Source organism: Pygocentrus nattereri, chromosome 7 (assembly GCF_015220715.1).
Source record: "Pygocentrus nattereri isolate fPygNat1 chromosome 7, fPygNat1.pri, whole genome shotgun sequence".
Taxonomy (NCBI): domain Eukaryota; kingdom Metazoa; phylum Chordata; class Actinopteri; order Characiformes; family Serrasalmidae; genus Pygocentrus; species Pygocentrus nattereri.
Window position 1 is genome coordinate 8,589,761 of NC_051217.1, and position 26,713 is coordinate 8,616,473.

The following is a 26,713-nucleotide window of genomic DNA, read 5'->3' on the forward strand; positions in this document are numbered from 1 at the left end:
CAAGAAATATTTTAACAAAACCACATGTGCCACAATTATTGGCACCCCTTTTTTTCATTTATATTTTACTTTTTAAAATTTATTAGAGAACTTTCATCAGTAATGCATGACTTTCACTGGGGGATAAATATGAAGTGACACAGAGGTCAAATTCTCTCTCATCCTTTAACATGGGAAAGACAAGGGATCACACAATTCAGGTAAGGGAAAAGTGTATTGACCTTCGTAAGTCAGGGAATGGCTATTAACAATAGCTAATCACCTGAATCTACAGTGAAGGCAAGAGTTAAAAAGTTCCAACCAGCTTGTGGACACAGTAAGGCTGATGGTAAGAAAGACAAAAAATCCCCAAAGATCACCAGTGGAGAGTTACAGAAAAAAGTAGCATCTTGGGATCACCAAGATTCCAAGACTACCTTTAGACTCCACCTCCATGCCAACAGATTATTTGGAAGGCAAGCCAGGAAAAAGTCTTCTAACCACAAATGTTAGTGCCTGGAGTAGCTAAAGCTACTGGGACTGTGACTGGAATTGTGCTCTATGGTCAGATGAATTGAAAATTTAGATTTTTGGCAACATACACTCAAGATGTGTTTGGGTGTAAAAAGAAGTATGACTTCACTGAATAGAACTTGATGCACACGGTTCAGTGTGGTGGAGGCCTGTGATGTTGTGGGACTGTTTATTCCAACGAATGCCACTGGAACCTCATTAGGTGACATGGCATTTTGGACATTTAAAATCAACATCTGGCTGCATCATCCAAAAAACTAAAAATGGCTCAACATGGGATATTCCAGCAGGACATTGATGCAAAACATCCAGATCCACATCAACATAGAAATGGTTTACTGAACACAAAATCAAGATTCTTTCATCGCCATCTCAGTTCCCTGATCTAAAACTGATAGAAAACCTATGGGCTGAGCTAAAGAGGAGAGTGTACAAAAGAGACTCTGGATGACCTAGAGAGATGATGTAAAGGGGAATGGTCTCAAATCCCCTGCTCTATATTCTCTAACCTTAGTAGATTTTACAGGAAAAGACTGAGTGCTCTTTTGTTGGCAAAGGGAGGTTGTACAAAGTATTAAATGTTGGGGTGCCAATAAGTGTGGCAGACGTGGTTTTGTTAAAATAATTATTTCTCGATGAGAATTTTATTCTAATCTCAGAATAAATTTACTTCATTAAAGGTTGTATTTTTTACTCATTTTTTCAGAGCGAGAGTAAGTGAATTGATCAAAAGGTGAATTTCTTATAATCCTTTTTACTCCTCTTTATCAGTGGTGCCAATAATTGTGGAGGGGACTTTAAACTCTATAACCCCCTGAAGGAAATGAAGAGCCTGTGTCTTATCTGTTTTGTTCAAAAAGGTAGCATAGAAAGATACTACCTAGCTATACTAAAGCTAGCTAAAGGCCACCACAAACCGGACAAGAAGCACCATGCGGCACTGCCAGAGGGGCAAACAGCACTGATAAACAACAAGCATTAACATAAGCGATATAAGAAGCTGCTGCTTAGTGTCCTACAGCCATGAGGGGGACCTCAAACAAGGTCTGGGCTATTACTGTGCCATTATGTTATCTAAGATGCTTCGATGAGGGAATAAATTGAAATTTGATAATCAAAAAACATTGTAAATATATGGATGGGTAAGCAGGAAATATTTAATTGTGAGAGATGGAATACGGAGAGGGTTTATCTGTAATTTAAACCGCAAATTATTCAAACTCCAAATGAGCATCTTCTCATCAGCAATCCACAATTAGCTAATAATACATTTAGATAACTAGAAAGCTTTTGGTTATTATGGTTACTGGTTAGCACATCACTTTTACAATACATCAGCTAGCAAGATGAGGGGGCATCCAAAAACCTTAGGGTTAACCCCAAACAGCTAAACCCAGCCTGATTTAATGGAATTAAACTTTCAGCATCATTTAGTAAATTTTTTGTTTGGTGTCATCTAATCAAACTTTTAAACTGAAATATGATTTGGCTAGGTTAATGTTAGCGGAGGTGAAAATAGAAGAATTATCTATTTATCTAAGATTTATTTAATAACTTAAGACTGCCTCTCCTGGTGTAAATTTCAAGCCTCCTGTCACCCACATTGGATTTGTGATCGGGGTTTAGTATAGTACAGTAATATTAAGAGGCTGAGTGATGTCACTTTTTTGAGGGGGTGTAGTATTATTCTAACAGAATAATGTCTTACAAATTTTGAATAATGTCTTACAAATTCAGAAGTCAAATTCGACTGAAAGACCCATGTCTCGTATCTGCAGTTAGAGAACAGTATTTTTCTTATCCCATCCCACTATAGCTACACTTTTCAATATAACCATTAAAATACTTTACCAATCTTATTATTTTTTCAATAATGTGTGAATCCATTTAACATCTCATGCTTGAAATGCACTCCCACAGGTCAACACCTATAGCCTATGAAAAACCCTACACATCGTAGTTGTGTCCCTCAACATTCACTTAACCCTGTTAGCTAACACATTCACCCCTATTAAATATGGGATATTCCCCAAGATGCATATCTTATCATTGTCTGCGATTTCTGATTGTGTGAGCATGAAAAGCACATACTCTCATGATTTTTTCTATATTTTCTATTATATTGTGATACTGACTGAAAATGTTACTTTGGAAGTACATCCCTGTTATCCCTGAAATTAGTCATTAAAAATGTAAAAAATATCATGGCATATGCACACATGCAAATAAACTCCTTTGTGTAGTCACCAGTTCTATGCTAAAAACTCTGTTACTCATTTAAACAAGTGTCAGCAAAGAAACCTTGTAAACATGATTTGCTGTTCCTGAGATGATTTAACAAATATTCTGAATGGTTTAAATCACCTTATCTTTAATTTAATGTTGAAAAATTACAATAAATTATGCTTACTTTTTATATGTTACAAGGGCTAAATGGCATCCCAGTTGTGGAATTGCTCAGGTAAAATGGCACCAATGCAGAACTGGGTCTGATATTTTATAGTTTCTATTTTTGCTGTGTTTGTTATTGAGAAAGAGAGAGAGAGAGAGAGAGAGAGAGAGAGATAAAGAAATGAGACACCTCAAGAAGATGACTGTGCAAGTGTGTGCAAGTGTTTAATTATAATTTAAATAGGTGTATTCACAACCATCATGTTTTTTATTATGTAAATAGTATTTTCCTCATCTGTCTTGCACAGCTGCAGTGAAGGATGTCTAAATACAGCTATCAGATACATGCACACAATTACCCATTCACATCCACTCATTTCAGCCACTTATGATTGTATGCATTACTGTATGAATGTCTGACTGTTTATATCGACTAGTTTTCTCTTCTCAGATTGCCTAGACACCAATAATAATAAGCTATATAATTTTAAAACTGCAACAAACATTATACACACACAAAACTCCTGAGGTATGCCAGACATGGGGATGTATGGAGCTTGAATATATACTCCTACCATTACTGCAGATCCACTGACAAACTGAAACTTGCAGTCAAATTCTAAGCAGATGCGGCGAGTGCTTTTTAAATTACTCACTTTTGAGAAATGAGGGCTTGATGTGTTAGTTTTGGTTCTGGTGGGTTATGGTCCAGAACCACTGCAACCAAACTGTCAACTTGCCATGTCATAATGAAGCTGAAATTCACGGTAAATTAACAGCATATGCTATATATCAGGCATTTATGCTTACTTGCTCTCTACGTCCTAATGAGTCTCCTGGACAGTCCCAAACACCTACTATGGTTTATTACTGTTCCAAACAAGCAAGAGTTCTGTGGTTTGTAGATGGTGTTAGATGAGGTTAGATGCCTAAACAATTACTGCCTCTTCTTTACCCTGCAGAAAACAAAAATGTTGATATGTTTTGTCCTAGATACATTTTCCCTTGAATGTCACTGGGCTATGAGTCATTGAGCAGTCCAAATACAAATATTATTGCATACATGTAACAAACAAGCTAATATGCTGGAGCATTTAATCAATGCTAAGAAACATGAAAGTAAAGCTATCACTATAACTAGGTTATACGCTACATTGTTGCTGTGCTGTGCAGGTACATTTTTCATTCTTTAAGGTACAAACAATGTAAATGTACCCTCAAATGTACAATAGTGGTTTTAAGGTCCAATTGTGTACACTAAATAAGCTAGTTCCCTGTCGAAAAGTCTGTATTTGTACCTTTTCATAATGTAATGTTTTAAAACAGAACAATAAAATAAAAAGCCTGGAGACGAGACAGTACAACTTAAAAAATATAATTAGAATGTATTATGGTACAATTATGTTCCCTGACTAAAGGTACTGAGATGTACCCTTAAGGGTACCACCCCACTGGTACAGTGACAGTGTCATACCTTGATATACTTTTATATGAGTGTGTGCTTTAATGCTACAACACCACCAGCTACTCTGGACTCTACTGCCACTTGGCAACCACACTTAACAAGCTTCCTGGTTTTTTGGGCTATTTTGGGGAGGTTATCAGTGTTAGTATGTCATGATAAGGGGTGCTTTTTTTTAACATTGCCATTCTCTTTTCACACAGGCTTAGACTCAGGGTTCATCCAGATGCTAATAGCAAAAAAACAAAATGATGACACACCCTCAAAGGTCTATGTAAGGCACCAGGTTCCGTTATATAGTCTAATCATGACACGGCATATTGCCTGCTAAACAACAAGCGAAAGCCAGTGAGCATTATTAGTTGATTAAAACACACGAGTGCTTTTGTCTACACTTCATGGTGACAACTAGAGCATGAGTGCCCACTTTGTTGGGTGTGTGAACACTACATTAACCAAACAGCTTCATTAGCCATGCTAACAGCATGCAACATAATTGTTTGTAGAGTTTGGAAGCTGGCTAAATTTGTGCCTGAAAAATATATCCAAGATTTCAAAATCTGTACAGGCTGTACTCCATCAGTGTCATCCCCACACATACATCATGCAAGCATTCAGAACGTCCCTCATAAAAATATACATGTAGGCTATACCCTAATTACTTTTTCATTGGTTCAGAGCATTATAGTAAGAGTGGAGGAGGGGGGTTGTAAGCAGTGCATGCAATCTGATTTAAATGAGTAAAGACGCAGTACCCAAGCTAACAGTAAGAATTCAATATGGAGATTACATATAGCACTCAGTGTTCTGCTTCGCTAATTGTACTGCATAGAATTTTCAGCAAGGCAACCGAATACAAAGTTCTTTATTTCGATTCAGCTGCAGCCACATGTCTGTGTGATCATGTTTCAGGAAAAGGATGAAGGAAGAGAAGAAAGAAAGCAAGAAAGAAAGAAAGAAAGAAAGAAAGAAAGAAAGAAAGAAAGAAAGAAAGAGGGTGAAAAGTGTGTATGGTGCAAGTGGAACGGAGGCTGTTGCAGTTCAGTGTTGAGCATCTAGCTTAAGCCTAAAGGTTTACAGAGCACAAACACACAATCCACAACGATATCACACAAATAATCAAATTGCATTGTTATAGGATATGATAAATCATGTTTATCTCAAATGTGTATAAATGTGAGTCTGTGGGTTTATGTGAGTTTTTTCTTTGGATATGTGTGTGACAGTGGCATAGCCATAGGGTGGGGGGTGGGGGATTTTTAGTTACAGCAAGCATTGAGGCCCAGAGACATTGCTATTGTGTGGTGGAAAACCACAAGCAAGCCCTCGTCATTATAACTCAAACATTATTAAACATTAAACAGAATACACAATTGTTTTTTTACTGAATAGCTAGATTTAGTAACTGTAACAACTGCAGTGGTATGGCTGGGTCTAAACTATTGGGCTATGAATAAAATTTTTTTAACAGCCCTGCATCTTTCATGGGACTAAAAAATCCATAGAGCCTTAGAGACGTAAATAGCATTAAATCACTTTAAGAAATGGCAAAATGAAATAAAACATTTTATCACTTCATTAATTTTTACAAGGCCTGAGGAGGGTTTAAGAACACTTGGTCTTCTTAATTTACTGCATAGTGGTTAAAACTGCGCTTAGATAAACTCGACAGCCTGAAAAAAGCAAACAACAACACCTTAACATTAACACCCGTTTCAAGTGAACAGAGCTTTGGTTCAGCAAGGCAACATCTGGATGATTTAAGGGAGAATATTTTGCACAGTGCTTATTATGCAGTCAAACTAGCTCCTATTACCACCAAGTTAAACCACACATGAAATGACTCACCGTTAAGCAAACATGGTAAGCAGGTGTTTTCTCTTATAGTGTCTGTGTGCTAGTGATGCTCGTAGTGAGGTCTTCTACACAGACACACCCAAGCTAACATTTTGACAAATAGCAGCAGGCAGCTTCTCAAAAGTGTACAAAATTAAATCTCTGAAGCTATAAAGTATATCAGCTCATCTACACTCCAACTACCAGTGTTGGGGGTAATGCAGTACTGTCACGGTTGGCTCCTCCCACTACTCCATGTGCCCCTTTGTTTTGATCTTCCATGTGCATTTGTTTTGATTTTCTAGTCCTGCCCTCTCTCATGAATCCACCCCTGATTGGCTCCACCTGTGTTTGCACCTGTCCCTCGTTACCCTTATGTATTTAAGCCTTGTGTTTTCCCCTGTCTGGTGGCTGGTCTTTGTTGATTGTTCTGGTTACTGTGTGTTGTTTGAACCTGCTTATTGTTTATTGTTGGTCTGTCATGTCTGCCCCCCATTCAAGCCGTGTTGGCTCTATGACCCTGGACTGTCTCGAGCCTGATTTTGGATTTGCCCATAATAAATCTCACCTATCTCCGCATATGCGTCCATCCCCTCGCTCCCCGTTACAAGTACACAGTGCATGACATGGCTTAATAACATGTTACAGTAATGTGATTATTCTTTTCTGTAATGAAGTAGTGCCACATTACAGCCTTATAATCTTGTAATCATATTAAAGGTACTGACATTACTGGTGTATTATTTTACATGCAATGCATTTAAAAAGTTCATGTTCTCTATACATGATATATAGATTTCTCATGCATGCCATTGCATGTATTTTGTACATGCATGTCAGCTGACTGTGCAACGTTGCCAATATGAGCAGTGCAGTGTGAGCACCGTAAAATCCGTAAAAGCGTCTAATACGAAACCGATGGAACTTCCCTGTGCTGAAGAAGAGAGACTCCCAATCTTACCTAAACAGCTTCGTAAACTTTACATTTTACTCTTGAATATTTTATTATGAGGCAGCTGTTTTTGAACTGTTTCTGTTTATGAAGCATGAGCATAGAAATGAGCACAACCACCATGTGTTTACGGGCAAGGCCTTTTAAATGATGTTAGTGAGACTGACTTTTTCTTTATGAGTAAATTACTGAAAATGAGTACTTGGTTTTCCCTTGTATAGTTGGTAAAGATTTGTGTGTAAAGAGGTTTAAAGAGCAATGCAAAAGTAAACTAACAAGTAATTGAAATTCTTTTTTCAGATCTAATGAGATCCTCTGTCTCTTTTACTTATTTAAAATGAGCATGCAAGAAAGCAGTGCCATGCCCACGATGACATTACATTTTGTACTTTTCCAATGGCAATGCAAAACTTTCACAAATCATGCAGAGGGGGACTGGTCCCCTGTAGTTACACCCCTGCTGTGTATGTGTGTGTGCTGTGTGTGGGTTTAAGACAATATAAAATAATCTAGTTATTGTAGATGGCTTGTACTGAGCATTCTGAGTGTGTATATGTGAGTGTGTGTTTGTGTTTATTGTGGGAGGATGAGTGAACACTTTGTTTCATGGTGTGTGGGTTGTGAGTGTCTGAGATTTTATGGCAAAAAACAAACAAAACTCATCCCAAATGGCCTGTGTGTTTGAAAATTGCCTGCGTGTGTGTGTTTGTGTGTATGTGTGTGTCTGTGCGTCTACTGCTACATGTGCATGGGCATGTGTTTACTCAGTAGGTGTGGGATCACTACAGTTTGAAGCAGAATCTCTCTCTCTCTCTCTCTCTCTCTCTCTCTCTCTCTCTTTCTTTCTCTCTTTCTCGTTCATTTGTTGACAGAATATCCCCTCTCACTCTATTGGATTACTTCACCAATTGGTGCCATGTGCAGACCCAATTACCATAGCAACGGCATGTTGCTTGCATTAGTCTGAGTAAGGGGCACAGTGTTGGAAAAATGACAAACTCTGCGACGCTGGGAGACTCTCTGATAGAGAGTTCTGACGCAACAATGCCTCACATCCAGTAAAACATTCTCTGCCATCATATATGGCATTAAACAATTTAAGGGTTTTGTTCCAAAATGTATTATAAACAACTTTCATTTCTTTTCATGACATATGTTGTTGGGAGTAGGCTGCACACATACAGTAGAAATCAATGTTATATTATGAATATTATCACTTTAATTGGAGAAATAAAATGCTTTTCATTATACATCAGCTGTAGAAAAACTCATCATATTCAAAATTGTCACTGAACTTTGGAATGAATTATGTACTTTAATGCCTGTATTTTATTTAAAAAGTCATATCAAGACCATTTTTTCATTATTTGAAATCACTAGGTGCACCAGATCACCAGGTTCCACTTACCAGCATTTCATGGTAAGTGGAACCACAGAGATGCTCCAAAATTTTATTACATCAACATACTTTATTATTGTTTTTTATTTTTATGTTTTACAAACATCAAGTGCTGTGCCAATCTCTATACATTTACTATGTTATTAAATTGAGTTATGAAATAGCAATAATCTGGGAGCAGGACTATGACTGAAGTTCCTCTTCCTTCCAATCTAAAGATGTATAAATTTACCTTCTCCACCTTTTGTAAACTGTTCTCAGTCCTCTCTTTTCATCAAAGCAAACGTCACCCAGAACACCAGTCCACGTTTTCTCTCCTCTTCCCATAATAAAACCACATGTTGGAAGCACGATCCAAACTAGCAAATTTCTTCTTTTTATTAGACTGCACAGCACACTGGTCGAATTGATTAATATTATTTTTATTCCTTTTCCTGTAAAGGTACCATTATCAGAGATACTGAAACACTGTGTGATAAGCACCATAATTCCTCATTTTTAAGCGACTGCCCATACAATTGGGCCAGTAAGAGATTGAATCATTCTGTACTCCAAGAATAGGTAAGGCTCAAGAGAGAGCAGAAACCAAGCTGACATTCCAGCTTAATCACTTAACAAGGCCCATGTTCCTATACCAAGCTGGGCCAGGGGGATGCCAGAGATGCTTTCTTGCAAGAAAGTAAAATATGAGTTTCAAAGTGAAATTATCAGTTCTGTTTTAGTAGTGAGAAGCGAAGAACAAAGCGTGGGAAAATGACTTGGCAGAGAACAAAAGGCTAGCTAACAAAAGGCATAAATCCATTTTCTCATCAAACTAGGTTTAACAACACTCCAGGGAGATAAGCATAGGCTCCTCCATGCAGGAACAGGTAAATCACCCAAAAATCCAATTGATGGGAAAATTTGCCAAGATTTGTAGAGAAAAAGCTTGAATTTCACGCTTCGTAAAGCAGAGTCACAAAATGGGTAGTGAAACATAAATTCTGAGCGAGCAGCAGTCAGGCCTCAGGATTTAGGTCCTCTTCTGAACAGCCAAATTCTGCAACCTAAAAGCTATACTGAGTAAAAACATTAATAAATCAGGTGAAGTGTCAGGTGTTTGTGAATGCTGATCCTGAACTGTTTCACTGATAGAGAAGCCTCTGACCATGATGAGGAGTGAAGGAATCTTAGCAGGCTACTTACTCCATCTGCACCTTTCCTAAGCTCTCTTTCTCTTCTCCTTCTCCATGCTAGATCAGTTAGCAGCTCCTCTTCTTTGATGGTCCTTTGCGCTGCTGCTTTGCACATTAAAACTTCCTTGCTCCACAGCTCCCTCCTACTCTTCTCCCTCCCCCACCCAGAGTCCGCTTTCTCTCTCAGCTTTTCACTTTCCTTCTTCTCTATCTTGCTCTCTTCTCTTCCACCTCCTTCTGTCTACAAGCTACTGTCATTTTTTTTCTCCTGCATCGCTCGCTCCTGCCACCCCATCGCCCCAGACAGCAAACCCCACACGTCTTTGATTCTGCGCTTGAAAAATGAAGATGGTGAATTTCAAAGAGAATCTTCTTCTGCTGACGCATACCAACCCACTCAACCTCTCTCACATCGTTTTATCTCTCCAAGTCTCTCTCTCTCCCCTCTCTTACTCTTTCTTTCTTTCTTTCTCTCTCTCTCTCTCTCTCTCTCTCTCTCTCTCTCTCTCTCTCTCTCCGTGAAACACAAGCGCACACACAAACGTGCACACACACCCTTCTTTCTCGCATACGTATGCGTAGACATGCACACAATGCTCCACACTCTTTCTCTCACTCATCTGCTCCCACATTCCTCTCTGTGTACCCATCCCGATCTCTTTATATTCCTATATCCTATCTTCATAAACAGTTACCAGCCTAGCTCTATTTTTCACGTCTTAATAACTCTTTCTTTCCCTGATGCCTTAAGGGAGTTTAGAATTCTCTCCGCCCCCTCGCCGCTTTCCTCTACCTCTGCCGTCATACGTGTTTGTGTACAGTCACGGATAAGTGTGGCATAAGCTCATCTAATATTGACGCGCCAGCTTGAGCACTTTTACATGGTTTATTTTTACCTGCTCCCCTTGCTCTGCACCTGTCAGTCAAAAGCAATCCTCTCAGTGGCAGCACGCGCGTTAGCCTCAGCTCATGTTCTCGTCACAGCCACGGGCCTGCCAGTGTGGCAATCAGTTCTCACACTGGCTCTAATTACACAGCCACTATGCACCTCCACTCACATTAACCACAGACTGACAAAAGAAATACAGCGTGGTCCTTAAGCACCTACACACACCCCGCCACATACCGCTGCGGAGAAGGAGAGAGGGGGATACGGAGTATGAATATAACAGAGAAATGTAGAAAGGCAGAAACAGAAAGGTACACAGAGCTAGAGGTGCGTTTAGGAATGTCCTGATCCGGTTTGAAAGATTGGTATTTGAAGTGGCCAAGTCATATTTTAATCGACCGATAGGGGCTATATTAAACAAGATCCAATTCTAATCCTTTCTTAAGCCTGTTTTATTCCTCTACATTCTATGCAACTGTTGTAGAGGTAGGCTGGTGCAAAATAATGATGTAAAAACTGTAATAAACAAGTCATAACAACTTCAAATTTTCTGAACCAGAATCAAAAAATGATTGAGAGTGCTGAGTATTTTGCACTAATTTCAAGCATTAATTTATAGCCATACATGTCTGTTACTGCACAGCCCATCTGCAGCTTTTGGAAATTAGAGCCAAAATATCTCAAGACCAACTGTTTTCCAGAGATGCACATAAGTGACAATAGCTGCTGCACAATGAGCTTCCTTGAAGCAGTGGAAGCTGGAGGATAGTTGCCTCTCCTGCACTACAACTGAGTACAGCTTCAACACTGTGGAGACTATCAAAAACAGGACCAGGCTGAGTTGTATCAGAAAAAAACTTAAATCTGTGTTACAGTTGGTAACACGAGAGAACTTGACATGGTCCGTATCAAGCTTGACCTCCCTCAGCAAGCCATCATTATGGTAAAAAACTTATATTCAACAGCACCACCCTATGGCTTTAGGTTTTATTTTTATTTTTATTTTTATCTGTTCTAGACAATTGCGTTGTTAATTGAGATTTTTAAAACTGGTCCGTTTGCGAGAATTGAAAAATCAATATCATACAAGCCTATGCAGAGGTAACATAAACATCATCCATAATTTGCAGTACTCTTTTTCAGATTTACCTCTATTATACCATTTTCAACATTTCATATGAAAACATAAAAAAAGGCCTGTGTAGGTTCAACGATCATTTCGGAAATTAAGCAAAATGGCTATATTTGTTCTGCAAACATCACAATCCCTGATTCCTATCACCAGTATGTTTATCCACAATGAGGCAATTCATCCACCAGTCTGAACCTACTCAGTGACTGAAGTATGCGGAAATTTAGAAAAAATTGGTGCCATTCCCTTTTAACACATTTAAATGTCTGGAAACTACTTGAAATGAAACAGCTCAAAATGGAAAATGCAAACAGCAGAACAGCCACTTGTATCTGCAAAACTGTGAAACTAGCTGCAAGTAAAATTTGAGCACATGGGCTATTGCACACTCGGCATGCACCCACTGCATTTAAAGGCAAGAAAACGAAGTAAAAAGGAAATTGTGCATGTTAGACAAACCAGAAATAATAAAGCAGTGTATTCAAGACACCATGAAATATTTGGTAACACTATTTGAAGGCTACCAACATAGGGACTTCATAAACCGTACATAAGCACTGAATAACATTTAAAAAGCACTAAACAAGACACCGAACTGACATAATTTAACCCAGTAAGAATATCCCAGCCAGTTTGTTTTGAAGTCTCTGTGCTTTCTGAATAATAAGCCTTAGTATGAAATAAGTCTGGGATTTTAAGGGGTTAAACTAAATTGACAGACATTTATTCATTCATAACACTGTTATGAAAACTGATACGTTATAACTATTATACAAACTTATAATCTAGATGTCTAGTTAGAAACACAAGGAATCAGTTCTGAGAAATAATTTGATGCTCTCAACATACGGGGAAGTACATTCTGACTAATTTTGATATTTGAGTATCTGTAAGAGCTCATAGACAGATATCTGTTTAACTACAAATAATTGTAGAGCTGTGGCTTACCTTTTTCAGATGACAGTACTGGTGTTGCACAAAAATGTAACATCATGCAAAGAAAAACATTTTAAAGTGTTTTATAATTCAAATACAGCCAAGAAAGAAATGAGTAGGCTTTCGTGTTGGATGAGTAACATCACAAGGCTTCCTCTGTCATGAGCTAATGAGCTAAAACTACAACTAACCAGTGCAACCCTGGATGCTGATGGAGACTCATTGTCTTCTACAGGAGTTTGTTCGCTTTAGTGGACAATGTGTCAACATGTTATTTTGTAATATTTGACCTAACATCAGTTTAACCTATGAGGTGATAAAAGCCGTGTTGTATCCTCCTTCTTAAGTCATGTCCCACAGTGAGCCCACACCAAGAAAATAATTTGTAAGTGTAGCGAAGTATAACATAACACAAACACAAGCAAAACTTTTACGTTATGTTACGTTATGTTAAACGTATGTTTTCAGTGAATTGTTAGTCTGTATATTGTCTCAGTATTCAAATACTGGCACCTCAAATGGATAACTGCTTATTTGAATACTCATGCACATCCCTACCTCAAAGTAAACTGGCCATTTACATAGATATTTTCCCACACAATTTTTCGTATCACTAGTTTGAGGGCATCTTTAATAAAACTGTGTTTTAATTAAACCTCTTATAAGTTCAATCACTTGGAAATTGGACAAAACAGTGTTGCCATTTTTCTAGTTTACTTTCTGTTTACTTACTTTATAGGACGTTGTCAAATTACTGCCATAAGCTGTTCATGAAAACTTAAATATTGTTTTTTAAATATTTTATTCATAGTCCCTTCATAGGTAGCCTTCAAATAATGTGGTCATTTGATAAAAAAAGGCCAAAAACCCAAAGGCAAATAAGAATGAATCATTTTACTTGATCATAAGATCTCTGTTTGCATTACCTCTGAAGCTGATGTGAAGTAGAAAGTCCCGGTACAGCCTCCTGCCATCGAGACTGCGCATTGCGTCGCACAGACGTGTGGTATTAGCACATAGTGTCCGCTGCATGCGATGCAGGGCATGCGCCATGGCATACACTGCATTCACCACAAACATGATTTTGGACTCAGGTTCAAAGTTGGACTCCTCCACTGCCAGCCCTGGGTCGCAGGGTGGTTTGGGAGTGCCCAGCCCTGCCGATGACGACGTCCCACCCAAAGAGCACTGGAACTTCTGCTCCCAAAAGTCTTTGTACCAAGGGTTCCGGTGGTTGTTGAGTGGATTGAGGCTCTGAAAGTAACGATTGAATTCGAGGATTGGGTGGGCCGCCAGCTCCAGGGTGATGGCTCCATCTGCTGCAAACTCACTGCCTTTGACGATGCTCTCCTGCGCCCCCCAGCCATCGCTGGCCACCCACAGGAAGGAGGCATTGAGACGAGTGGCGGCACCTAAGAGCTCACGGGCATCATCGCTGCGCAAGAAGAGCACCACCACGCGGGCTGTGGGCTTCTGCAGGAGCTGACGCACCACTGCTTCATATGAGGAGCGCTTAGCGTTGGAGCGGCCCACCTTCTCTGATGTGGCAATGCATATGTTCCGCATACGGGCCTCCTGCTCGAAGGCCTCAATGCCAGTCTCACCATAGTCGCCCTCAGAGGCCACCGTGGAGACATAGGTCCAGTTAAAGGCGCGCAGGATCTCAGCCATGGCTTTTGCCTGGTAGAAGTCCGGGGGGACTGTGCGAGCAAAATAGTCGTAGCGTGATTTGTCACTGAGCTTAGCACTGGTGGAGGCATAGCTGATCTGAGGGATCTGGAAAAGGCGCAACAAGTTGGCAACCTGGAGTGAAGAGAAAAAAAATATGCGCACAGGCACTGCATTAGAAATACTGTTTAAATCAATAAGTCAGCACCTTATGAATTAATTATCCAAAGTCTATGATAAATAAAATATTCTTTTTTAGCCACTTGATTGGATCAGATCACATTAGCCCAATTAAAAGTACGCAGGCAATCCCTGTAGAGTGAGGCAGAGAGGGGATGCTTCTCTTTGGTCAGACCCAGCTTGGCTCTCACACATCACACTTATATCACACCGAGTGTGAGGCAGAAGCTGCCACTGCCATACACTGCTGAAAGACTGAGAGCACATTGAGCACTTCACTGTCAGCCTGCGTGAAATCCACACTGTCAGGCCGTTGTAATCCATCAGAATACCCTTTTATCTCATTGTGATCTGCTTTTTGTAGCATGGACATGTCTGTTATTCTGGTAAAATGGGTTTATTTTACATGCTATTCAGTAACGCATTGCACAGTAATTGTCCATTACATTACTGACTGTCAAATTGAGTGCAATGTTAAAGGAGAGATTTTACCGTAAAGCAGAAGATCAGTAATCAGTGATTATTGATGATGATAATCACATTTTTTTTCCTTCCTCCTCTAGCAGAGAGCACTCAAATGTTGTGTGAATAATCAGTGTTTTCTGCAGCTTCATGAAACATATATGTGAAGTAGGCCTAGGCTCTTTCTTTTCCCGGGAATGGTATATAAAATAAGAGCTAAAATGCTGTTGAGGAATAAGGGATGGCACTCTCATGAATATGTCATGAAACATAAACTTGAAGCAGACTCTTTTACTTCTTAGCAATATTATGCAAAATAGTTGCTAAACAGTTGTTGAGGAATAACAGTTAGAGCCCACATGAGTGTATCTGCCAGAGGGATGAGCAGAAAGGATGGCCAAACAACTGCGGTAAGAAATAAACAGTGACTAATTGTTGCCGATGAGAATAGAATGATGGGCAACAATGGTTATCTAACGAGGAGACCACGGTGAGGTCACGGTCCTCCCGGCCTTTCTCCAGAAACACAGAGCTCTCTGAAGAAAGAGCGGAGGGAGAGGAGACTCAGGCAGAGGAAAGAGAATTAGAAAAAGACAGATTATGGATTCTGGAACTGATAGGGAAAACTGGCTTTTATGGTGCCACAGATATCGGATGAGGTTATGTAAAACTATGCAAATTCCCCCAGCTCTGTTACCAGCGCCACAAAAAAGGCGGAACACATAAAGCACATAATAGCATAGCCACAGTGTTAATCCAGACATGCATGCAAGAGGGAAGGAATCGGAGCAAATGGGGCTGGAGCTGGGTGGATTTAAACCGGGAAGAATGAAAAGGGGGCGGCGCACGTTTTTTTCCTGAACGCTGCTCTTTAAATAATGGATCAGGTACTCTGGAGCTGAGCAGAAGCAAGGTCTCTGCACTGTTGTGTTTTGCTCAGTTCTTGGAGGGTGCCAAGCTCTCAGACAGAAAATCATTCACTGGGCTGTAATAATTTGGTGTGACTATATGATGATATCACCAGCATCTCTGCATACAAACAACTCTACGGAATAATTCATGCGATTGTGTCTGCCACATATAGACTTTCAAAGACCTTAAGAGAACTCTTAAAGTCCTTTAGAATGGCTTTGACTACTCGTGAACTGTACTTTAGCCATATTTACTTCTTTTTGCTTTTTGGTTAAAAAAAAGGCTTTTCAAATGCTTCTCTTACATTGTGATCTCTCAGTAATTCAACAGTCATTAGACTTTTATAAGGATTCATTGTGTTACAAATGCATCAAACCAGTTTCATCAGCTCTGCTACCATCAGTTGGCAGGGTCAGTTGCATCCCATTTCATTCTCTGAGCCAAACTGTGGTTTCAGACAAAATGTACAGCTATTTACCTAGAGAGGTGCTTGAATGGTTTTTCTTTTAAAGGGAAGTCCACAAATCTTGCTGCAGTTCTAGCTTATGGCAGGTGCATGTGTTTCAGCAAATATTTCACTGCATTACGAATGACAAGCATGCATTTCTATGTAACCAGCTCTTCTCTATGTGCATGTATGCATTATTTGTTTGAAATGAAGAACTCACAATACATTGAAGACAACTTGGTAATTAGGGGTGGGAATCTCTAGGCACCTCACGATTTAATTGGATTACAATTGCGATTCAGAGGGCTGTGATGCGATTATAAAACGATTATCGACGCATCTCGATGCATTTTTTTTTCTATACAGGATTTCAATTTTCTCACTGTGTGACGACTTGGTAGTTTTAAAGCAAAGTATTTGTAATGATCTATAATGAGTTAACTTCCAATATCTTTTTTGTTAATAAATCAAATGTACGTGATGTGGCGAGTGAACTGGAGGCTCTCATTCACTGCTGTTGCTTGGGGCACATGAAACGCTGCTGCCACTAATCTGTAATAAAATGCGCAGTTATGGTGAAATATGACCCAGTGGCGGTGGATGTCCACACAGCATGATACAGCCATCCTGGGCATTTTCTTTAGTGATTTTATAGCTTAGGGTTCGATCTCATTGTAGAGAGTGAGGGGATCGCTGTGTCAGTAAAATACCTTCGAAAGGGGACGTGAGCAACATAGTGCAAAAGCCCTGTTTAGCAACAACTGAGACTCAGACGCTAGCAACGATGTGTTATTCGCTGCATTTGGTTTCCTGGCAAGTTACATCTGCAACGAGAGGCTGTCAAACATTAAACAGATGAGAAGAGGAAGTCAGCTTCTCTTTCAAATTTTCCCGTTCCATCTTAAATGGTGCCACATTTACATTCGACACCTCAGGCAGACTTTAAGGCGGAATGGGAAAATTCAAACAAGAAGCTTCGACTTCAAGAAGCGACTTCAGCCTCATAAAACAGTCAAACGTTGAGAGACATTTTACAAGAAACTGATCTACTTTAGAGGAAAAGTTTTCTGGCAGAGATGGGAGGAAAGTGGCTATAGCTAAAGCTTCAAGCAGAGCAATGTAGCTTAAGTCCATATTTTTGTTTATATTTTTAGCCTAACTTATAATAGGGCATCAGCACAAACTGAGACATACTGGATATAAATGTTGTAGCTGCCAAATGGTTTGATTTTTGTTGATGATTTGTTTGATTTTGACAAAATGGCTCCTTTTAACATTTGGGTTGTGACTCCTGATCTCACCTGGCTTTTAATGCACAGCTGGTCGGATTTCTCATTCATCCAGTTGTGTAGTTGTTATGTGCACCTCACAGAGTGTCCGGGCGCTGCACTGCCGCACTTCCAGGTTCCGCCTTTTGCGTTCCCTCAAGATTATGTTATAAATTAAATATTTCGAAAATCGATTTTTGACATTTGGGAATCGATTCAGAATCGTTCACGTCCGCATCGCGATGCGTTTAAGAATCGATTATTTCACACACCCCTAATAGTAATACACTTGGGGATGAAATCCCTTTGCATCTCTCCTGAAATCAAGCAGCCTTGACAATAACTCTGGTACAGAATGTCTGCAGTAACAACACTCCTTATCATGTCAATGTGAATGAGTGGGCTAACATGAATGTGCAGTAATATCTAACTGTATTCATGGCAGCTGTGAAATCAAATTGGGCTGTTTCTGCAGCTTAATTTCCTGTACAGAGTGGAGCACAAATGGTATGTTTTTAACTCTTAGCAATAGATTTTTACAATAATCTCTCTTATATTAAAAAAGTGAGGAAAAGCAGATCTTCCATTATATGGACACTTTAAGATCTTAGGCATTTAATTAGTAGCTACTAGTCACTGGTAATGTTGTTTCTTCTACACATGCATAGTAGCTCAGCACTGACCTGTATGGAGACGCTGCTATAGGACCCTCCGATAACCCCAGCAATAGCCAATGGGCTGTCCTCCTGGAAGGCATAAGAGCCATCAGGGCAGATAAACTCGTTGTCATCCACCTTGGTCAGTGAAGCTCTGACGAACTCCAGTGCTTGCTCCAATGCGTAGGTGTCCCTAGAACATGTGTCCAGGATGTGGACTCCAAGGGCTACACCTGGCAACAGGCTGACGTCACGGTTGATCTGGTCTATGGCAAAGAGCATGGCCTCCAACCTTTGGATGCCCCGATCCTCGTTGATGCGGCCGCACTCGTCCATGCCAAGACCCTTCTCGTGGATAGGGAAGAGGCCTCCCAGGACCAAATCCCCGTCTATCTTAATCTCTCGGCGGGGGGAGTCACCACTGGACAGCAGGACCCCGGCTCCTAGCAGCACAAGCAACAAAGCTCGAACTGCGGATGACATGGTTACACGGAGACGGAGCAAGCACAGACGGCCGTTTAGCGCTTTATGAGGGAGAAAGAGGGTGAGGAGGGAGTGTCAGAGGCAGGGAAGAGCCATGGACTGGACACTGAGAGTTCTGTCTGATCATACATGAAGATATGCTTAGAGGGAATCAGCTTACCGCCTGCAAAGTGAGAGAGAAAAAGAGAGAGACACAGCAGAGACAGAGAGAGAGAGAGAGTGAGAGAGAGAGAGAGAGAGAGAGAGAGAGAGAGAGAGAGAGAGAGAGATTGAGAGAGAGAGAGAGAGAGAGAGAGAGAGAGAGATTACACAAAAAGAAAAACTTCTGAAAGTAATGGAGGACAGACAACAGATGAAAATGGTTAGTACACTCTTAAAATATAGGTACCACATAGGATCCTATGAAGTCATTCAGTATGAGAACCACTTTTTTGATCCCTAAAGAACCTTTCAATGGAACGTTTTTTATACATGAGTGTGAAGTGTGAAGAACATTTTTAAAGGGAACATATCCTACTTTTTCCCCGCGACCCTGAGGGAGAAGCGGCTTAGAAAATGGATGGATGGATATCCTACTTTTTTGCATTTTTCCCTTGAGGGCTTCTTCTTCTTTCGGCTGCTCCCTTTAGGGGTTGGTTTTATTTACCAAAAATGGCCAGAATTAATTTGTACATGACTGTTTTCAAATCTCTCTGTATCCCTTAATTAAACAGGTTGTTTCTGTATCTTTAAGACTGATATATGTAAATGAGATCTGCCCTGTATTGTGCCTCATTCAAAAAGCACTTGGAGCAAAACACTGCTTAGAACTTCACTATGAATGGGTGGGGCTAAACTGCAGTAGGCTGAATAGGTGGATATACAGTATGTAAATAAGTTGATTATAGTGACATCACAGAAACAATTCATTCAAAACAGGGTGTTTTTAAAGCTTAGTTTCCAAATATGGACCATGTGGACTGGGTAGTGAATGGTGCGATGAAACTTCAACAAGGTGACTTGAACAATAATTCAGGTTTTCCACAATACAAGCTCTTTAAAGGTTCTACACCAATTACAGTGGAACACTGCAAACAAGGCAAGACCCATTTAGGAACCTTTATTTTTAAAGTATAGGATGGTAGAATTTGGTGTCTTCTCAAGTTTTGTTGTTCTCCATTGCCTGCAGAACCAGTGTGCAAGCTGCAGAGTTGAGAGGTGAAGTCTATACTTTGATAAACCCCTAAAAAAGAACACGCTTCACACACACACATACACGCACACATACATACACACACACACATGCCCCAGTTTCACCCTCCCTCATCTCTACGCCTGTGAACAGATATGTCAGAACGGATACACAAGGATGAAGAAACACACAAACATAAATCAATAAGTACATAGTCCCCGAGAGAAGGCGAAAATGCTACACTAAGGGTGAAAATGTAGAATTAAAAGGGTAAACACAATCTATCATTGCTATGATAGAGAGAAAAACTCATAGAACAAAATGTTTCAGATCTCAGTGAACATATCTATGAGTGTTTCTGTTCAATACGGTTTAAATGCCATAAAAACTTAAAAGTGGGTAATAAGTGAAAGTCCCTCAGTCCCTCATAAGTGAAAGGCCATCTCGGGAAATATTATTGTATCTTCTGTTACTGCAGGGTTTGTCTCTGCAACTGTTTACTCCAAAAGGTGAGCCTACAACAGTGTTGTAATGTCCACAGAGACCATCCTTATCTACTGTAGCTATATACTAATTGACTCTGTATGTCAAAAATATTGTCAGCAATGTGACAATATTTATAGGTATCATGATGAATTGGGTCACTTTATGTCACAATGATGAGTACATTTTGGATAAGAGTGCATAATTAGCCTACTTATTGACAGTGTTTTTGTTTTTAAATATGGCACTACTGGTTCATTTTCAACTTTTCAAACCTCAGAAAAACAGAATACCATGACACATATTTTGTATCAATGAATTCTTTCATAGCAACTTTTGCAAGACTGGACAAGCTTTATAGAACATCATAAAACCCAAATATGTGAAAGATCATGCTGTTCAATGGACTAGATGTAGTTTTTTGTTATGTCACAACAAACGTGAACTTAGATTTTCACAGTGGCAAATTTCAGTGTTGTTTCCAACCTGCTCAGTTTTGCACTACAAAAAGTCATATCTTATGAAGTAATACTATCTTAAATAGAGTCAATAACTCTAATATTCCTCCAGTTGATATTGTTGTAAGCTTAATTAGTAAGATTATTTAAAATATTTCCAAACATTTTTACTTGTTTTAGGCTATTGTATTTAGTAAAATGGTCTCACTACAGTGGCAGTGAGCAGAAATGTGCTTGAAACCAGTAAAATTATCTGCCAATATAGTGAGATAATTTTACTTGATAACATTACCTCAAACAAGTAAAAAATATTTAGAAATATTTTAAATAATCTTACTAATTAAGCTTACAATATCACGCTTGGCTCCTGCCACTCCCCATGTGCTTTTCATTTACCTTTTAGTCCTGTCCATGTGCTTCTGTGTTTGGTTTCCTATCGGTTCTGCCCCTTGTTTCTTGTCTCTGCCCTTGATTGTTTCTACCTGTTTTCCACCTGTGTCTTGTGAACCCTCATTAGCCCTCTTGTATTTAAGCCCTGTGTTTTCCTTAGTCTAGTTGATTGTTTGTATGTTTGATATATGGTCTGAATTGTTTTGTTTGGTGTTCGTTCCTCCGGCCTTCGTACTCTGTTTATCCTGTGTTTCTTTTTCATTATGTCTGTCCCTCCTGCTCTCTGTATTGGATACCTGAAACTGGACTGTCTTGACCATGACCCTGGATTTGCCCAAAATAAAACTCACTTGTCTACGCACATGCATCCGCTTCCTCGCTCGCCAGCGTTACATACAACAGTATCAACTGGAGAAATGTTATTATTTATTATTGACTATATTTAAGATAGTATTACTTCATAAGATGTGACTTTTTGCAGTGCAAAACTGAGCAGGTTGGAAACAAGAATGTCAAATTCGCCAAATTGAAAATCTAAGCTCACGTTTGTTGTGACATAACAAAAAAAACTACGTCTAATCCATTGAACAGCATGATCTTGTCTAGAAATGTCTAGAAATCAGCTAAATAATCTTATAATAAGTGCACAACCATCTCAAAATTATAATCATTAGATTAACTAGATTTAAGATCATTTCACTTGATAAGATACTATTTTTTGCAGTGTGATGAGCATAGTATTTTAAACTTAAAACTCAGTGTTATGTAGTGACTCAAAACAAAGTGTGCTACAGTTTCTTATTAGCTAGAATGTGATTATCTCCAATGTGCTGGAAAGCTTGTCCAGTCTATTTGCAATGAAAGGACACATTTGATTTTCGTATGTCAGGAAGCTTCCTACCACCTGTACTCCTACTACCTATACTTAAAGATGGTCTTTCAAGGTTTCTTTAGTAAAAGATTGTCCATGGTTCTATAAAGAACCATGAGCACTCAAAGAACCCTTTGCATAATTAAAAGGTTCTTCATCATGAAAGCAATCTTCTGATTGATGGAGATTGTGCTGTAGATGGTTCTATATAAAACCTTTTTGAAAAGCATTCTATATAGCACCCAAAAGGTTCTTCTATTAGTACAAGCTTGACATCGTAATGATAGAAGAGCCCTTTTGGGTGCTATATAGAACCCTTTTTAAAAAGGACATACACCACATTTTGATGAACAATTTCATGATCTTTGCATTTCATCATGCAAAGGTTTCTTTGAGTGTTTATGGTACTGTCATGCATTGGACTCATCAGTTGAACTCCAACTCCCAGAATACCCTGGGAGAGCCTGTGACTCCAGACTCAGGCTCGTGCACCTATCAGCGCTCACAGTCCCCAGACTTTTAACTGATGTCACCTGTGTCTCATTAAAGCACAGAGTACAAAAGCCTGGATTTGACAATCAGTCAGTGTGAGGTGTTGTTTTCTCTGAAACTTGCTGAGTGTATTCTCCCTGTTCTCTCTTGTTTATCTGTGATTTTGACCTTTTGGATTATTGTTTTTGACTATGTCTGTTGCCTTTCCCTTTTTGGTACTTTTGCTGGTTGTTTGGATTGGTTATTGGACATTTGGCCTGAACTTGGACTACTCCTTTGTGTTTTGCCCCTTTTTGTTGCCTTGGCTGCTAGTTAGACTAATAAACCGTCTAACTTCTCATCCGTTAGCGTCTGGGTTTCTGTCACATCATAACAGGTACTTTATAGAACCATTTTTCTTATGAAAGAACCCTTAAAGAACCATCTTTTTTAAGAGTGTAGGACACCAAATAACTTCTGTTTTAAAATGTTATGATCATCAAAATCAACTCAACACCTCCTTTGCTAGTGGTCTACCTCTGTTCTGTTCTCTAGTATGCAATGCCAAATATGTCAAGACAAGTGTGTTGCACAGGTACACTGGTGAAAAAAATCAGACTCTGTATTCAGTGCATGTCATTTAACATGTATGATTCAAGATCAAAATGATCCCTCTTAGTAAATAATTTAAAAACGTATTAATAAATAGCTGCTCGGATAGCATGCTTTCATTGTTCAGAAGGATCTGACACTCTAATTGACGGATCAAATCTGCGCTCGCTCTTCCACTCCTGGCGACGAGCTGCTGAAGCCACTCAGATATGTGGCTGATATCTAAGCCCGTGTTTTGATCTCAAGGCTTGGAAAAGCTTCTCTAATCTGATTTCCTCTCCCACATTCCCTTGCGGAGGAGGCATTTAGGAGACCTGCGAGGAGCCAGCCCCGTTTCCAGCACACTGGCAGACTCATAAAGCCTTCAGGCCCGCTTCAGAATAAGAAGAAGAAGAAGAAGAAAAAGAAAAAGGCTTGAGCGCTGGATAGCCTAATGCTCATCCCCGGCGATGCTATCTATCTTTACAGTGCTACGCTACACAAAGCCCGTCGTGCTGTGGGCCTCTGGTGGCTGCACGTTAACAGCAGCTAGCCTTGTTATCTCTCTCCCGATTCGGTCTGCCAGCCGCAAACTCCACAAGCTTCAGCCAAACAGCTACAATAGCTCTTGCAGTGCCTGCATGCAGTGTGTGTGTGGGCCTACGTTTCAGTGCATGTCCTCACACTTTTCTCTCTCTGTGTGCTCTTTCTCCTGAGAGATCAGCAAGAATATGGGCGGGGGGTGAGATCTTTTGCTTTGATGGCAGAAGCTTTTGACTGTTCAAGAGCTGCTGACTGGTGCCATTTTAGCACTTTGAGATGGCAGAAGTCATACTGGGCGTGAGGAATCAGCGTTGGTCTCCTTCACCCCTAAAGCTTTGCTGAATTCATTAAAAATATATAATGCATTGATACCAAAAAGGACACTTTTCTGAGATGTTTTAGTTGTTCATGCTGGTGTACAGTGAGCTAGTTATGCTCAAAGAATTTAGGATAGTTTGAATTTGCCATCATAGAATAAAAAAAGCCCATTAAAATGCAGTGTTCAATATGGGGACCAAATAAAGAAAAACAACTGGGTGTAAGAAAAACAATACAGTAATTTTGAGGCTAGAACATTCACTTCACTCAATACAGGTTAATGTATACCAGCAGTAGAAACTCCAACAAATACTAGTATTGAATTATATTGCGACACACCTTGCTTTACCCCTTGCAATATATCAAAAACGCATGGGTGGACCGCCGCTATAACATGGGTAAAGACTATACAAAATAATCCACTTTTGTTGGGTTACAAGAACAACTTCATTCTTCAAACCACCCACAGAAACACTGGGAAATGTGATTGATGAAGCTCAGCACACAGTATAATCCACTGGGATTGGTTAGAAGGGTTATTAGCATATTGCAACATTCTCAAATTCAATGTCATGATAACAATAAACAAACAATATATTGTAAAGACTTACTCAGTCCCATGCCAACCCATCAACTTCACTCACATCTACCTCTATTCCCTAAACTGTATTTAAGAGAAATGCACTTTTACCAGTAAGAAATAGAGGAAGTTCTAGGTCCCTCCCTGAGCCACATACTTTAGCCCATCTTTAAGCAGTTCCCCTTGGCTAATCGTGTTAATTAGCTTTGTGGGGTAGGACGGGAGCAGGGTACAGGGGCTTTTTTGGGTACAGAGAGCTTCTGAAATTAATTGGATTTTGCTTGCAGGCCATTCCTTAACAGCATGCTTAAATCAAACAGTCAGCTCACAAAATCAATTCCAAACTCAGGCACCAAACAAAATCCCCAAGTACTCGCTCTCACCACAGCAACAGTGTTCTTCAGCAGCACTGTTTTCCCTAGAATATTACAATTGTTTGTAAAAAACAACTCCTTTGAGATTAGAGAAAAGAAGGGATGGATGATGAATCATCAGATTTGACTTATACACTGCAGCTCCAAAACCCTTACAGCAGTGTACAAAAATCAGCCCTGCTGAAAAAAGGCCGTTACATTAGAAACTCTTGCTGGTTTCGGTGTGTTTTTTCAGCAGGGAGAGATCAACCTTCATTCATTTACTTGTCAGTCAAAACAGCCAAAAGTTGTGCGTTTTTAAGAGCTATTTCTGGAAAATTAATATATGTAAGATAATCCAGGTGCATAAGGAAGGGGAAAGTCAACAGTAAGTAAGTCAAAAAACAGGAGTTTCCAAAACTTAAGTTGAAACAAATACTGAGGGATATAGAGAAATGTGAGTCTTAGCACCAAAGCAAGACCTGGTAGACACCTAAACTGTCACAATCGGATAAAAAGTACTTAAAGCCGTCTACTTTCAGAGATAGGAGAAAACTCAACTGAAACTGAAAAAAACCCACAGGTGTTTCTGTCCATCCTTCCACTGTGAGAAGACGACTCAATTGTATGGGTCACTGTTGAGTCCAGACTTCAATATAATTGAATGTGTTTGGATTATTGGATTGTGAGAAGCAGGAAATTCTGAGGCTTAATTTCAGAGTTGGGGATTAATATCTCTGCAATTTTTTTAAGCTTTTAAAGTTTTTTAAAGCAAGTCTCCCGAAAATAAAGGAGGCTGTAATTAAGAGAAAGAGTTGAGGTACTAAATACTGAAGAGTATTAATTGTCAAGGCTGCTGTGTAATTTTCTGTTGAACTGTTCTGTTTCTTTGCTTATAGGTGGTATTTTCAAACAGAGCTGTCTGCATCAGAACATCCACTAATGCAATATGACTCCAATCCACTGGTTGTTTGTGTTTTTCTCTCTTGCTGTATAAGTTTGTGTGTCGGGGGGGGGGGCTGCATGAGCACAGTTACACCACTGAAGCGTATCTTTTCAAACAAAAGGATTCACTTGAGTTCCTCATGGAAAGTTTGCAAAGTTTGAGATCTAGAACCCCACTTCTTACACATGCACGCACACACACACACACACACACACACACACACACACACACACACACACACACACACACACACACAGAATGCTGTAATATCACCTCCTGCTGTACCTGGTAGTTGTACAAAGACAACATTTGCTGCTTTTTAAATGCCAAAACATTGCCCTGTTTGCAACTTGTTTCACTCAACCGCACAAGAGCTGTGGGGTGTCAGATTGAGAATGCAGAAATCACTCACTATGTTTACCCATTTCGTGACTCTAATCTTTTATGTACCCGAACTTATCAAAAGGCAAGAACATACACCCTGTACCTTAGCTGTACACAGTGTCTGGTTGCGTGGGGGGTAAAGTTAGGAGGAAAGCCAGGGTTGGGAGGGAGTATGGCTCCTTTTTAACAGCCATAGTGGAGGGACACTATTAAATATTAACACAGCACTCCTTACAGCGCTAAGGCCATTGATCCATAAACAGGACACAGAGGCAGAGAGAACAACTGAGAAAGTTCACGCACAGCAAAACTGCAGCAGGGTCCTGAACATAGAGAGCAAGAACTCTGCCATTACTGTTAGCCCTTTACCAGACATGAAAGGAAGTCATGTC

The 26,713-nt window shown here is 39.7% G+C and overlaps 1 protein-coding gene across 1 annotated transcript in view; it reads right to left on the minus strand.

The window, feature by feature from the left end:
• Nucleotides 1–26,713, minus strand: part of grm3 (glutamate receptor, metabotropic 3) — a 50,700-nt gene that overhangs the window by 18,324 nt on the left and 5,663 nt on the right. The window contains exons 2-3 of the mRNA XM_017725268.2: nt 18,307–18,925; nt 13,612–14,488 (exon numbers count right to left, since the gene is read on the minus strand). Of these exons, the coding sequence (XP_017580757.1) occupies nt 13,612–14,488; nt 18,307–18,762 (1,333 nt within the window). The 5' untranslated portion in view covers nt 18,763–18,925. The remainder of the gene's footprint in view (nt 1–13,611; nt 14,489–18,306; nt 18,926–26,713) is intronic.